General features: G+C 40.8%; 2 protein-coding genes across 9 annotated transcripts in view; one reads left to right on the top strand and one right to left on the bottom strand.

Annotated features, from left to right (window-relative positions):
- VEZT (vezatin, adherens junctions transmembrane protein) overlaps nt 1-12,448 on the top strand; it is a 34,726-nt gene extending 22,278 nt beyond the window's left edge. For 3 of the 4 annotated variants that reach the window (XM_083462904.1, XM_083462903.1, XM_083462905.1), the window contains exons 8-12: nt 692-1,023; nt 3,051-3,244; nt 3,803-3,903; nt 4,727-4,934; nt 5,981-12,448. In XM_083462904.1, the coding sequence (XP_083319030.1) occupies nt 692-1,023; nt 3,051-3,244; nt 3,803-3,903; nt 4,727-4,934; nt 5,981-6,543 (1,398 nt within the window). In that variant the 3' untranslated portion in view covers nt 6,544-12,448. The remainder of the gene's footprint in view (nt 1-691; nt 1,024-3,050; nt 3,245-3,802; nt 3,904-4,726; nt 4,935-5,980) is intronic. The other variant, XR_014516490.1, reaches the window with a different exon arrangement.
- The window catches only part of LOC310687604 (uncharacterized protein), a 32,083-nt gene continuing 24,237 nt past the window's right edge, over nt 8,197-16,042 (bottom strand). For all 5 annotated transcript variants that reach the window (XM_083462902.1, XM_083462900.1, XM_083462898.1 and 2 more), the window contains 3 exons: nt 13,026-13,168; nt 8,999-9,091; nt 8,197-8,559 (listed from right to left, as the gene is read on the bottom strand). In XM_083462902.1, coding sequence (XP_083319028.1) covers nt 8,481-8,559; nt 8,999-9,091; nt 13,026-13,168 — 315 coding nt within the window. In that variant the 3' untranslated portion in view covers nt 8,197-8,480. The remainder of the gene's footprint in view (nt 8,560-8,998; nt 9,092-13,025; nt 13,169-16,042) is intronic.

Raw genomic sequence — 16,042 nt, 5'->3', positions numbered from 1 at the left:
AGATAACCGCATTCAGGAATCTCGCCACCTGCAGAGTAACAGAAGGATCTGTATCCTGCAAAAGCAGTGCGGCGTGTGACTCAACAGGCCTGCTAACCAAGCGCAGTAAAGCAGGGCCCAGGAATTTAGTCCTGGCTAGGTGGATCAAAAGAGTCAGACAACCAATCTCTCTCTGTCTCTCTGTTAGAGGTTTTAATAGAAATACAGTAGTTTTTTAGAAGTCAAACGGAATCCGTTCTGGAACGTTCAAAAACCAAATTGCAGCTTTTGATTGGCTGTAGGAAGCTCCTACAGCCAATCAGAAGCTGCAGAAGCACATTGGATGTTCGAGTTCCAAAGAACATTCACAAACCAGAACAATCAGTTAAAGCCTACTTGTTGGCTAAAGGTTTTAAGTGACTTATTGTGTGTCTTACCCAGTTGAGTTTAGCTACCTTAAATTCTATTTGTAGTCTCTTTTATATTGTTTTAGTTTTGTTGTTGTTGTTTATCTGCAATGTATATTTTCTTGTACCCTGCCCCGATATTGATATTCATGTATGGTGCATTGTAAACCTTTAAAAAAAAAGTTTTAGTGGTTTGGTAATCATATTATTGTTGAATTGCTTACAATGTATGGAAAAGCAGGAAAAACAAAATGTTATTGTTTTCTGTAACAATTAGGGTTATAATAACTTTTCTGTATTTGTAGGTTTTATTTCAACTTTGGGTTGGACAAAGTTCTGAATTCTTCAGGCGGCTAATTCTTCTGCTGTCCCCCTCCAATGCATCTATCAAGACGCTGATTAGGCCAGAACATTTGCCACTTTCGACCTTTACTGATGTGACTCAGGGTCTTCGTCATGCACATGCTGCCTGTTTAGAAGAGCTTAAACGGAGCTATGAATTTTATCGGTACTTTGAAACACACCATCAATCTGGTTTGGAACGTTCAGTCAAAACCGAACAAAAGTCAAGAGAACTAAATCGTCTCCACACAGCAGTGCGCAGCCTACAACTCCATCTGAAGGCCTTGCTTAATGAGTAAGCTGTTCTCTGGGAGTGATATGTTACTACACACAGGTCCGCTGTCAGAATGCTTATTATCTGAAATCTCAGTTATCTGAACACAAAGAAGTATACCCAAACCTTGCTACACAAACGGCTGATTTAGATATCAGAACAGCCAGAGTTTGTCCGCTTCCTTGCTTGTTTCTGTTTTGCTGATTAGCTGAAGCCATTTGGGGCAGAAACCATGGAGGGAGACAGATCAGGGAACAGGGGAGATCGGGCAAATCAGTTTTTCCTTTGTTTGGCTTTTGCTGATTGGCCGCAGCAGTTTTGGGCAGAAAGCACGGAGAGAGAACCCATGGATTAGAAATGTTCCCATAGGAGATAATGGAAATCATCAGCTTGTTATGCAACTGCTCACTAATGAATGATTGCCTGGGAACGCATTGTGTTCCGATACCAGTACCTGTAGTTTAATTTGAGTTGTAGTTCAAGTTTTTTAGAAAAGAAAGTAATATGTAATGTTGCAATCGGAAACTACTGATAAGATTTATTGAGGCAGATATTGCTGTAACCTCTTTGCCTTGTTATTCTAGCTCTTATTTAATTAAACAATCTAATTTACGTTCAGTAAAGAGGTGTGTTTCTTGTACTAGCTGTACACAACTGCATGTGTAATTATATACAATACTATTAAGACAACATTGAGCGTTTATTACAGGGCTGATATTTGGAACTGGCTATATGAGAACTGCAGAGGAGTCAGACTGTTGAATAATACTACAAAAAGCAAGAGACCACAACCTAACAGAGTTTTATGTTTGCTGAAGCCCATCTATTTTAGTATGTTTTCATGAAAATCAGTGGGCTTAACTCTTTGAGCAAGTGTGCATTAATGACTTGTTTTACTGAGATTACCACTAAAGGAAATGATTGTACTGTACTGATAATTTTTTAATGAGAGGGAACAGAAAACTGATTCCATTTTGGTACTATGCCCACTTGTTGTTTAGGCTAGGGTTAAACTAAAAAAGAAAACATGGGTGTGTGTTCTTAAACAATACCACCGTTGCTGATATGTGTACATCTATTCATATTAATCCTTCAGACATGCTTTGAAGCAGAAATGTTTACTAGTTCCCTAATAATCTCTTCATTCACTTGCCAAAGGTTTACAATGTAAACTTATGCATAGGTAAAGGTAAAGGGACCCCTGACCATTAGGTCCAGTCGTGGCCGACTCTGGGGTTGCGGCGCTCATCTCGCTTTATTGGCTGAGGGAGCCGGCGTACAGCTTCCAGGTCATGTGGCCAGCATGACTAAGCCCCTTCTGGCAAACCAGAGCAGCGCACGGAAACGCTGTTTACCTTCCCGCCGGAGCGGTACCTATTTAACTACTTGCACTTTGACGTGCTTTCGAACTGCTAGGTGGGCAGGAGCAGGGACCAAGCAACAGGAGCTCACCCCATTGCGGGGATTTGAACCGCTGACCTTCTGGTCGGCAAGTCCTAGGTTCTGTGGTTTAACCCACAGCGCCACCCACGTCCCTATGCATGTCTACATAGAACTAATTCTCACTGAGTTTAGTGGGACTTACTCTAGGATTCAGGATCTTTCTGAATGTCTTTTTAGATGGAGATGCAGGAAATTGAACACAGGACTTTCTATATGAAAAGTGTATGTCTTTTCACTGTTTTATAACGTCTTTCCACAAGTGAAGTTGTTCTTATGAATTTATGGATTTCTCTCTAGCCTTCATTAGAACAGCTGCTAGACACTGTGCAATGATTGTGGTCTTTTACTGCTGTTTCAAAGGCTTGGATTACTTGTATAAAACTAAGTTCACCCTTTAAGCCCTGACCAGTTGCTTCTGGCACTTTGATATCATACATATGGGCTCTGCCCACATAGGTAAAACTGAAAGACCATTAGAATAAAAAAGGAGGATATAAAATCTGGAAACTTATAACTGCAGTCACATCAACTCACTGCCCACAGCAGGTCCATAAAATATTTGATTTGTGTACTAATTAAATGGTTTGTTGTTGTTTTTGGTCCAGAGTAATAATTCTTGAGGATGAACTTGAGAAGTTTATTAGTTCCAAGGAAAGCCAAGAACTAACTTTGGAGGCCTACCAAGTTGTAGAAACAAAACTAAGACTTGTTCAACCTCACATGCAAGCAAGCAACAGCTGCTGGGAAGAGGCAGTTTCTCAGGTGGAAAAATTGGTTCGAAGAAATCCAGAGAACAAAGGTAAATTGTCTTCACAAAAGCATTTAGAAATTCCAGTCATGGTAAAATAAAATCTACAGTAGGTAGTCATATATGCGGTAAATAGTAACTCCAGTATTGCAATAGCAAAATGCCTGGGTTTGTAAGTAGGTTTTTAAAATGCATCAAAAAGGTAATGTGGATTGTACATATCTTTCTGATTTACATAAGTGAAGGGCTACATGAACTCAGACTTTGGGCGTAAATCTGGAAGGAGATACTATCTTGATTGTTCATAGCAGTAGATCTGAGCTTGCTATAAATTCATGGGATCCACTGTGTACTTTCAGCGGTGATTCATGACTCCTAAAAATATCAACTGATGTCCTTAAGTTGTTTATTATGTTTATTTTTAAAATAAAAAGTAATTAAAACTTAGGACAGTGTCTACCTGCTAATGGATTATTCTAGCCCTTTGGGGCAGATTTAGGTAGGGAAGGGGAAATTAGCTGACAAGAGTCCAATGGGTTGACATTAAAAAAAACAAAAACCCAATTCTGCTGACTCCTACTTTCTCTGCTGCTTCTCTACTAACTCCAGGCAATCCTGAACCATCATGTGAGAACAAGCATTGCACCATGGTACCTTTGCTGCAACCATCTGTGCATATAGAGGATAAAGACCCAATCCCTGAAGAACAGGTACAAATATTATAGTCTGCAAAATTCACAAAATGTGTCAATATGTGTATGTTTATTTGATGATTGAGGGAAGTATAATAGTGTTCTGCGGTTGTATCAGCATACTTTATTCAACAGATAAAGTCCTCTGCTTATGTATTTACTTATTCTGGAAAATCCTAATAAAAATATACATTTAAAATGTACCAAAAATTCGCTTCTCATAGAGTGGAAGCTTGAACATGATGAAAATGGTTGTCAGTTGCATCTTGTCACTTGCTATCTTTATTTGTTGTAATGTTTGTGCTGGCAAAGAAAATTTCTGCTGCTGTTATATAGGATAAGAGTCTAGTGCTAGGTATATAGCAGGAATGAAAAACCTATAGCCTTCGCATCAACCTGTATCAGTATGACAAGTGAACAGGAATGATGGGAGTTGTAGTCCAATAACTAATGGCAGGCCACTGATTTCTCCAACCTTGGCATTTTCTTAACATGTGACACCTTGGATATAAGGCTATGATACTAGTGGTAAGGCATCATTTTAAATATACAAAGTGTTTAAGAAAGTGGGTTACTATTGTCAACTAAACATTTCACGCACCCTAGAGAATCTGTTGACAGCCTTTGTGTGTCTGAACTATATAAACCTGAAATACCATAAGTGACCTTAATTAACATTCTTTTAAATATTGGTAGAGCTATTTCAGAATTCCCTTTGGCCTATAAACCATACTTGGGATCCAAATCTTGTAGTTTAAATAAATGGTTAGGAACCATCACTGTCTTGTAGTATTTGAGTAATTTTTAGATGCAACAAGATGTTTGTTAACTTTTTCCTCAGGAACTTGAAGCATATGTTGATGATGCAGATATAGACAGCGAGTATAAAAGAGATGACTTTTATTGCTTTTCCCTGGAAGACAGAGAGAGGCAAAAACGTGAAAGAGAGGAATCCAAGAGAGTGCTGCAGGAATTAAAATCTGTGCTGGGATTTAAAGCTTCAGAGGCAGAAAGACAAAAGTGGAAGCAACTCCTGTTTAGTGATCATGGTAAGTGTTACTTTTGTTGTTAATTTAAGGAAATCTGTATGCAACTCTCTTTTCTGAATTAGTTTAGCTTTTGATGATCAGGAGTACAGTGGACGCTCGGGTTGCAAGCGTGATCCATGCGGGATGCACGTTCGCAACCCGCAGCGTTCGCAACCTGCGTCTGCGCATGCGCGGGTTGCGATTCAGTGCTTCTGCGCATGTACGACTGCCGAAACCCGGAAGTAACCCGTTCCGGTACTTCCGGGTTTCGGCAGTCCGCAACCCAAAAAAACGCAGCGTGAAGCAGCTGTAACCTGAGGTTTGACTGTAATACCTTACAGCTCCCAAGGTCCTAAAGTACTATACATTACAACCACAACTTATACGTATTTAACCTGAGCTATTTCAACCTTGTGCGGTTGAAGGCTGCTCATTGAAATTGCACAAATGCATGCAAGGCAGAGACCTTAAATGCTCTATTTGCATTAGGTTTTCTTGGTATGGAAAGAGCCTCTAAGCTCTCTGACTTGATTACTGAGTAAAGCCCATTCAGTGTGTTGGCTCTGGGATGCTGTTTCTCAAGATCTTGTGGGGCCATCCAAGGATAGGCTTTTGATGCATTGGGTGAGAGTTTCTCTAGACTCACAGAATTGTCAAGAGTATTCATAATTTGTTCTCTTGAAGGATCCTTACAGATTTTCCTTCTAGATCAGAAGGAATCAGAATTTATCAGTGTGAGGGCCACATTCCCTACTGAAGGCATCCAGAAGCAAACATGGGTAGAGCATGTTTTGCATTTGTTCAGTAGCAACCAGTGGGAAGCAATGTAACAGCTCCAGTGTATGGGTGGTGAAATTACTAGGTTTTTTTAAAAAAAAAATCCATTTTGTTTTATAGTTATTCTATCCCTCTTAATGTTTGAGAGGGCATATATACCTGTTACCTTATGTGTTCAGCATCCTCTGTAGTAAATGAAATTCATATTTTTTCACTGAGAGCCGTGCATCCTTTAAAACTTACAGTGAAGTTATTTTGAATACTCATTCCATATTTCCCCCTCTTTCAAGCTGCGATGAAACCCTTGCCTTGTACAGAGCAAGAGGAACCCATAAATGTTTTGGGATTGCCGAAAAATTCAGAATCAGGCAAGCAGGTGTGCAGCAGAGATGACAGCTTGGAAGAAGCAGTTTCTGACTTCAAAACACAAGCTACTGATGGTGAGAAAGATAGGGTGGAGTACCTCTCTGATGAATCTGGTAAGAACAAAAACGACATTGCTGCAAATGGTGGCTCACCAGAAGTTGAAAAAAGAACATGTTACCAATGCAATGGAGAAGGTGAAGATTCTGAGTCAGCTGGTGTGGACAGAGCTGATGTGTTGCAACCACCTGAGAGAGATGCGTTACAGTCCTCCATCAAACAAAGACTGGCTGAGCTTCATATATCAGCAGATTTGAATTTCACATCAGGACTTGCAGCACAGGTTGCTGCCAGGTCACTGACATTTACAACCATGCAAGAGCAAACATTTGGCGATGAAGAGGAGGAGGAGGAGGAGATACAGGAAAAGGAAGACTTTTTTGAAAAACACAAAGGTGAAGTAAATTACTGCAAAAATGAAGAATCATAGAGCCCACCTAAAATTTGCCTTGCCTATTTGGACACAATGGAAGGCCAGTGTGATTAACAGCAGCAGCACATGCAAAGATTCAGATTCAGCATTGATAATATTGGATGTTGAAGAGAAGATAACCATTAGAAATCATGACTTCAATTGGACTTTACTAGTCTTTTGAAATATATCCATGTGCAAATATCAACTAGACTCCAAGTGTATAGTATGGTTCTTACAGGTACCACGAATGACTGGCATTTCTTTTAATATTTTATCTTTATTTATTTATATTATTAGACATTTTTTTCCAAAAATGTAAAAGCAAATGGTCTAATTGTCATTTCCTTATTGCTTATTATAATGTTGACATTAATTATGCAACTATTTGAAATGGTTCTTTAACAAGAACCTAACACCATGTGGGTTTTTCTGCCCACTTTGCGTCCTCTCCTTTCTGCATTAGATCACTTAATGACCTGCATATTTGTTGAGCTGTTGGTTCATCAGGGCCACAGCCTAAGATGTGGACTGTTTTGTTTAATGAAAGCCATAGCTTGTGTATCCTGGGATGCTAACCTAAAATAATAATAAGTTATTAGCAAAGGGTTACAAAGCAAAACAAAAACCCAGCACAATCTTCTGTATTTTAACTTCTGGACTATGGAGAATAATTTGACTGTTTCATGTTTTTGCAGTAATTTTTCCGTATTGCAAACACTCCCAAGTTGTCACATGTGACACACCCCCCCCCCCCTTTGCAGATAAGGGAAATTAAACAGATTCTGATCAGGTCTTCTCCCCTGTTTCTTTCCATCTGTTACCTTGTGTAGATAAAAACAACTTTACTTCTGCAGCAGAGACTAACTGAGACTTGGTGTCCTTTGATTTTAGTTTCTACTTTGTTTTCCATTGGGTCATATTCTCTGAAAATGCTCCATCCAAAGGTAACTCAGATTCTTGTTTTATCGGTTTCATGTTCAGTCTGATCTACAAATGTTTTCATGTATTTCACTTCAGCACTTCCACCACCATTAGAGTAACTGCTTCAGCTGATTTCCCTACTGTGGAAGGTGGCGGCGGCAGCTGTTGACTTCCACACACGGAATAAAGCCACAATAACTGTACTATTATTATTTATTGAATTTATATAGCGCCCTATACCCTGGAGGTCTCGGGTCGGTTCACAGAACAATGGGAAATGATAGAGGGTATGCCTTGCTATTACGTTGTAGCAGCAATATGGTTGGCAGATTCCCAGATTGGATCAAAACCCTAAGAATGCTCTATGTTCTGCAAGTTTTACAAGTATGTTTTGCAACATCAAGTATAAAGCAAGGAATTCAGCATCACGGTATTACGGTCACTTTGTTAGCACAAGGAGTTCTGCTTGCCTCATGGAACAATCTACCCTCTCCTTTCCATAATGCGCTGCTCCAGAGGGAGTCTCCTAATCCTCCAGAACTATTGGGGGACATGGGATGAGAGTGGAGGAAGCCGTATTGTGCTAGCATGACTTCTGCTGGCTTTCACCAGTGCAATGCTTTAGTGGAATCCGGGCCAAAGTGCATTGCTTTGTTCAGTAGTGAAGTCAAATAAATGTAACAATTCTGTTATCACAAATATAATTTCTTTTTAGACTGGGGACTAGAAAAGGCACAGCAGCCTGAATTTACTATTAACATTTTAACATAATTATTTTTAAAAAAATTATTTCACTCATCACCCCAAAAGACAGAAATATATTCAGTTTCCTCCCCAAAGTCCCATTTTTCATGTCAGACTTTAAGAAAAAAGCAAAAAAACAACATCCATCTCACATATCTTTTTCCAAGGTTCTTCTTCTCCTACGTCATGTCCATACTTGGGCTTTTTCTTCTTCTCCTATACAACGATCCTCTGCAGCTCATGGTGAGTTTGCAGGGGGAAATAATAATTTGAGTTTGGAACTGGCTTCATTCGGTGAGTTGTTCCTGAGTGCAGGTGGCTCCTTTGTATAAGCTGAATAGCACAAAATCATGGGTACTTGCTCTCCTGGAATATTTCAAAATAAAGTACCAAGCAAAATGTGTAAATATTCAACAACAATCTATGTAAGAGTTAAAACACAGTCTGTGACCCAGATGGGCATGCGTATGCACACTGGAATTTTCTGAGAACTTTAAAGAAATGGCCCTGAAGGCCCCAAACACTTGAAACACTATGAACTCTATCCTTGGCTTAAGATTTTCTTTCTAGTGGGGGCAAAGCAACAGCCTTAAAAAAAGATATTGGCCATTATTTAAGATTCTCATGTAAGACATTTCCATTGCAAATCATTAGCTTGGACTCTTCCATAATCCCTGTGATTTGTGTTACCTCAAAAAGACAAAACATCCAAACCCCGAGGTGCTCATGGTGGACATGAACTGAAACTGATAATTTTCTGATCAGAGCATGTGAAGTTTAAGACAAAATAATTATTTTTCTATACCTGTCGGTGGCATAGCAAATACAACTAGAAATATTGTGTGAAATCCTTGCTTGAGTATGTTCAGGGTAACTCTGCAGGCTGTTTTCAAGAGAACTGGAATATAAAAAGCAAATTAAAGTACTGGAGTTATAAGAGAAATCAGGGTACACTTCAGTATACTTTGATTACTATGTATTTTATAATTTTAGGTTATCAGAACACAGTGGACTTTACTTTTCCCCCCTAGACTTAATCACAAGCTTAGTCCAAAGTTTCCATTGCTTATTCAGTCTTCACTTAAAACCTAGTCATATAATAAAAAAACCTAGTTGTATAAGTTAAACCCATAGGTGAGTACATCAGATCACCTATTTTTAAATTTGGATTCCTAACAGGTAACATGTCTCCCTCTCTGTTCTCGTTAAGGACTCTCACAATTGTAAGTTCAGAAAATCTAAGTGCTATTCTTTCAAGGTTTTTTAAGCATACATTTTAGATCCTTCACACTGAAATCTTACACGCTCTTACCTAGGTGTCACCCCCAGAGTGTAGGACGTATTTCTGAGTTTCTGGTTTCCCTTTTAACAGCAGTCCTTAATTCAATGACTGTGTGTGTGTGTGTGTGTGTGTGTGTGTGTGTAGGTTTGCTTTTGGGCACTGGGCATTAATTTATTTTGCTGATCATTTTAGCTTCTCTCATATTTTAGTCTTGTCCACCGACAGACATACTTTGAATTAATGGAAATAAAAAAGGTGTTCAAAATATTTAATGTAAGTGAAGTGCTTTGAGCACTTAGTTATCTCACTGAAGAGGAAGCTTGTGTGATGTCACGGTCTGGCTGGATGCAGAGGAGTGGTGGGAGGCACCAGCTAGGTAATTCCCAAGGGAACCCCCAGGGGAAGAAGACTCAGAGCCAGGGGACTGGTGGTGGGATGACAATGAGTGGTAACAGGGAGCAGACTGGGAAGAGGAGGTGTCAGAAGCAGAAGAGGTAACAACAGGGTGAGCAGGAAGAGGCTTTGGCAGAGAGCAGCTCAGACTCTGAGGCTGGAGAGGAGGTTGGCCAAGAGGCAGAGTTGAGACAGGCTGCTGAAGAACCTAGGAGGTCCCCCATCCTGCTGTGACCAGCTCCTCCCCCCTCCTCCCGGTCTCCTAGAAAACTCAGAGAAATGAAAAGAGCAGAGCAGAGGTGTATGCAGACGCAGTTTGTAACTGTTTGGGAAAGATCCTGGAGAGGAGGAGCTTTAGAGAGCGGTGGGAAGGCAGGGACCTTCAGTCCTTGCAGCTGCCTCAATGGAGGCAAGACCTACTGGGAAGAGATGCTGTTTTGGTTTCTTTGAATAAAGAGTTAACTTCACTAACCTTGTTGTTTTTAATGCCTGACTCTGGCTCCTGACATGTGATTATACTTGAATTATAGATTGGGGCTGGGATGGGGGGTAAACCACATGTGGAGCTGACATTTTGTTTTACTTTTAAACTAGTGCAAACCACTTTATAAGTGCTTACGTTTTGCTTTAAAGTTTACTATAACCAAAATAAGTATTAGAACATTGAGTGAAATTAAACATCCTATTACAAATATTCCGTCTGTGCAAGCACTGCAGTTTTCCAGATGGAACAATAGCCCCTCCCCCCATGTGTTGTTTTGAGGGTACTCCCACCTCACCCCAGAGCCAGTTATGGGGGGTGCAGGGGGAGGAGATGTGGCAGGATGTGATAGGTGAATCTCGCCCTTTGTTTCTGATACCAAATTAGTTGAATTAAATTCACACTTTCACTGAATCATTTGCAACATTCAGTGTGGCTGTGAAGCCCAGAAAGGGTATTTTAAGATTAAGCAATCCAAAGGTTTTCACTTTCTCTTGAATGTTGTTCCATATCTTTGGTGTCTTTTACTCCTCTTAATCATACCATTACTTGACATATCTTGGTTCATACTTAGATTTGTTCCTTCTTCTCTAGAATCCAAAACTCTGTCTGTGTTTTAAAAAAACCCTGCTCTTCATCATGCAAATACATAGTTCTCCAGTTTGCAGTAAAATAGAAGGTGAGAGGGGCAAATATCTGCTTCATCAGCACTGCAGTTTTTGTCTATTTATATAAATGGTTGTTTATAACTTGACTTTCTACTGAAGATGAATTTCTTGCTAAATGATATTGGCAACAGCTAGTTATGCAATGCACAGTGCTGGCTCACTGTTCAGGCACTTCACTAATGAATGTGGGTCGGTCCTGTCTTTATACCTGCTGACTGAAGTAAGGCACAGTATGTATTATTTTTCCTCATGCAGTAGCTCTGTGGGAAACCCTTAATGATTCGGATAAGATCTTAATGACTCTGCAGCAGTCCAACACAACCTCTGCAGAGAGAGCTTCTTGTCACACCAAATGAAAAAGTTGCTAGCCAGAGACCAGTAGAGGGAAGCAGGCAGCACTTGAGGAGGCTGGAAGACAATACTGGACACAAAAAGGAGGGCTTCGTTCTGGATAAATCCCAGTCACCCTTTGCATGCCTTTAAAACAGGGATAGTTGGAAGTGTGGCCTCAGATATTGCTGACCATTGGCAATAATGGGAGTTGTAGTCCAACAACATTTGGAGGGCCACAGGTTAGTGCAGAGGAGAGCCCAAGTTGGTAGCTTTTCTCCTAAGCTCTGTATTGCAGGCTATGTGCACTTCTGCAGATTAATGGCCGCTTTAAAATGCCATCAAGTTTCTGAAAAATTGTCTGTACGTAGCCTCAGCCTCTGTCCTTGCCACTGTGGCAGCCTGTGATCACAGTGGAAAAGTCAATTCCCTCTGCGACTTTACCTTAAGGTTAAGCTTGTACATTCAGCTGAGAGATTTCTCATCAATATATGAGGAGATGTCCCATCTCTACCTCACTGCTGCTGCTTTGGAATGGAAGTCATTTATACCGAGAGGGAACTTGGTTTTTCAGCCAGAAAGCAGAAAAGAGATGCTGCAGCTGAGGCAAACTGTTTTCAGGAAGTGAATTTATATTGTGCTGAGATTGACAATTGCTTAGTTATGTGATATAAGTTTCCTAGAACTAAAGGTCTGTTTTTTTCAAGTTCTTCTAATCATTTATATTAGCTTAATTTGATGCTGATAAGCTTGTTTGCTAAATAAGCCCTTTCCAGATTTCTGCTGCCTTTGTTTTGAATATTTGTTTGATACTCTCTCAAAGTGTATACAGACAAATACAAGTATTTCATGAGAAAGAGCAACCCTACCAGCTGGATTGTCATTCTTTCCTGTGTAAGGAATCATACCTGTTTCCCAAACTAACAAGAATGTACATAGGAGATTGTAACTTTTGAATAAGTACTTTATGTAATAAAACATTCTTTCCTGTTTCTGAACTTCTCTATTAATTCTTCTGATGCTTGACTTATATAAACTGTACTTTTATATAACTTTCTGAATTTCTCCTTTCTCTCATTAAAAGCTATACTGCCCTCCTCACCCACTCTCTCTGCTGTGTTGCTTTGTCACAACAATTCTTCAAATAATTTGCTGGTTTAGCCCCATAGACAAGGTTAGATGGGAACATGGATGGAGCTGAGCTTCGGGCAATGGCCATCCACACCGTGTAAGCAGGGTGCAAGGTCGTATAAGAAAAAGCTGAATCAATACAGGGCTAAGACGCAGGGCTAAGTTTTACCCATTTCTTTGGCAATGATTTTGGGGGTTAGCTTGCTTGACTAGGAGCATCTCACCTGACAGCACATGGAAGATCTCAAGAATATTACATAGCTCATTAAAACTAAAGTAGCCTTTAAAACCGTGAGCCCTTAAATTTTAATTGGTGTGCTGTATTTTAGCTCCACACACACACACCAATTAAACAACTACTGTGGATTTTTAACCTATTAATTAAATCTTTGAATCCTAACACCAGAAAGAAACCAAAACAACTTCAAACTTCCACCGCTCTGTGAAAATGTCATAATATGATCTACCAAATTATCTATTATGATGGGCTGCAACAAACCACATTTAAAGCCATGTATCACAGGTATGTCTACACAGAGTAAAATACCTCAGTCTATAATCAGGGGGTAAGTAGTAGCCCCTGTTGTAATTGTTCCTTGTCAGGGCAATCTGCTTTTGAAGATCTTTCACTGATTTGCTGTATCCATTGAAAATGTAGTTGGCAAAGAGCAGCTTTCCTCGAATGTACATCTGTCAAAAATACATAAAACATCAGCCTGTAAGTAGAATGCAAAAGCTGCCTTTGAGGAGACATACAGGAGAATGGGACACAGTTTTGTCTGGAGCCGCGTTACCAATTTTTAATTCATTAGCAGGCCATATCACACCATCATGAGTCATCCTGCTCACCTGCTGAACTGACTGCCCAGAACTAAATACAATATCACAGTTTTCCTCAGCACTGGAGAGACCCAGCACCTTCTAAACCTTGGCTAGGGTGCCTCCATCACTGGCATTCTAGTATGAACTAATGTTTAGCTTGTCACCTGCAAGACATTGTTAACCTTTTTAGATCAACTGTTTTCAGCTAGGCGTTTGCCATCTTGCTCCTGGGGTAGTTCATTTTGTTTAGTGGCAGGCCAGTAATCCAGCTCATTAAGATTTGCTGTTTTTAGCCAATTGTATGTTTCATGCTCCAGGCTAGGCAAGTTTCTCAGCCAGCTTGCAGAAAGAGACACCTCCTGCTTCAGGTCTGTAACCCATTTGTCTGAGTACAGGTGATGGGGCTTGCTTCTGAGTAGATATGCACAGGATTGGCAAATGTGGGGCAGCCTGGGCAGATTCAGGTCTGCATTTATGGAAACCCTCTCAAACAAAGGAGTCCTGAAAACTTTTGATGTTGCCCTCTAGAGAGTGTTTTAATCGAAATGTAAAAGCTGAGGAAACTGAAACAGGTACCTTGAATAATGTTTGGGTTGATCACTTCTATGCAGTGGCGTAGTGTGGGGGGTGCAGGGGGGGCCAGCCGCAGCGGGCGCAACATCTGGGGGTTAGGGTTAGGGGGCGCAAATCCACGGGTTAGGGGGCACAAATTACTTGCCTTGCCCCGGGTGCTGACAACCCACGCTACGCCACTGCTTCTATGGGATAGTTTCAAGGATTTCTTTTATCCTAACGTAGCACAGTTTCGGGAGAATGTTTCCTTACCTGCATAAAAAGAGGCAGCCAAGCATTCTAGAAGAAGGGTCATAGCTCAGTGGCACAGTGCATATTTTGCAGGCAAAAAGCCCAAGGGCCAGTCCCTGGTATCTTCAGTTGGGTTGGGACAGACCCCTGTCTGGAAGCCTGGAGAGCTGCTGCCAGAATACTGAGCCAGGCGCATCAGTGGTCTGACTCTGTAAAGGCAGCTTCCTATATTCTCAACTAACACCAAGGGAAACAATTGGCCTACTTTGACAGTTGATTGGGAAAAAGCAATCAAGTGCAAAAGGTCATTCTTATAGGCCTTTCGTCAGTTAAGGTAATTGATTCAGGTAAACCAAACTTGTGCACCAAGAGACTGTGCACAAACCAGAAGACAGATAACACTATATTCCTGCTCTTTCATGACACATTTTATTCACAACCATCAAATATTATTATAAAATATAACACTTGCCAACCTTGGTATTTGTCAGTTTGTAAAGACTAACCTATATTCATTATACAAAATTATTTGCATGCTTACTTGGGAACAAGCTCCAGCAGATAGGCTAGGATTCTATAAATTTAGCTTCGGCTCTGCAGCTTGTGACAATTGTTTTCACATAATTTTTCTTTTTTTTAACTCGTGCTCCCCAGTTTGCACAAACATGCATGATAACCCTAGGAAAACCATATGTTTTATGAGACCTCCTTCCTCACTGGGTTGAAATTGAGGCGGAGTCAACTGTAGTGGTTCAGTAACTGAAGTAATTCACAAATAGGAAGTAGTTGCAACAGATTAAAATGGAAGGGAAATCTCATTTTATAGATTAGATTAGTCTAGACCAGGGGTCTGCAACCCGCGGCTCCGGAGCCGCATGTGGCTCTTTTACACCTTTGCCGCGGCTCCGGGGCGGATACTAGCGAGGGGAGGAGGCGCATTGTGCACCCCGACACTCCCCACTGTTGTGGGCACTGTACTGGCTGTGACGTCGCATGGGGGTGGTGCGTGCGTTAGTCACGCACCGTCCCGACGTCACCTTCCCGCCTGCCCGCCCGCTACATTGAAAGGGGGCATGTACGCTGGTCACTGTTTTGAAGGGGAGTGAAGAACACACACACAAAAAAAGGTAACTTGTTGATTTAACGTTTATTTCTATGAGGAGGAGTAATTCTGAGGGGTCAAACAAAGAAATAATTTTTAAAAGTGACAAAAAAATTTTTTTATAATGACGAGTTTTGCGGCTCCCAGGTTTTTTTTCTTCGGAAACGGGTCCAAGTGGCTCTTTTTGTCTTAAAGGTTGCAGACCTCTGGTCTAGACGTAGGTGGACAGGGGCCCTCTGCTGGACAAATTTAGAAGTTACAGTTGCTTAGAGGTGACTACAAAGAGATATTTTGCTTGCTTGCTTGCTTGCTTCTTGGACAGGAATCCAAGATGCTAGTATGTAAAAATACCCTTCAGGTGAGTCCAATGCACTCATTTATTTATTTGCTTCTGGAAGAGCAGGTATACACTACTTACTGGATACAGGCATACAATGCCCAATGGAATAAGTGCTCATTAGTAACCAGGGAGAGTCATGGAGGAGAGATCCAGTTACCCCAGGAAGAATAAACCTTACTCTCAGTCCTGGGAAGTATTTGTCCTACATTCATTGTAACAGAGTACAGTGGTACCTCGGGTTAAGAACTTAATTCGTTCCGGAGGTCCATTCTTAACCTGAAACTGTTCTTAACCTGAAGCACCACTTTAACTAATGGGGCCTTCCGCCGCCGCCGCGCGGCCGCTGCGCAATTTCTGTTCTCATCCTGAAGCAAAGTTCTTAACCTGAGGTACTATTTCTGGGTTAGTGGAGACTGTAACCTGAAGCGTATGTAACCTGAGGTACCACTGTATTTCAAACATGTCCCTTGCATTGGGAAGGGATCATGCCAGCTAT

This window comes from Podarcis liolepis, assembly GCF_965112155.1.
Source record: "Podarcis liolepis genome assembly, chromosome: 10".
NCBI lineage: Eukaryota > Metazoa > Chordata > Lepidosauria > Squamata > Lacertidae > Podarcis > Podarcis liolepis.
This window is presented reverse-complemented; position numbering and strand designations above follow the sequence as displayed.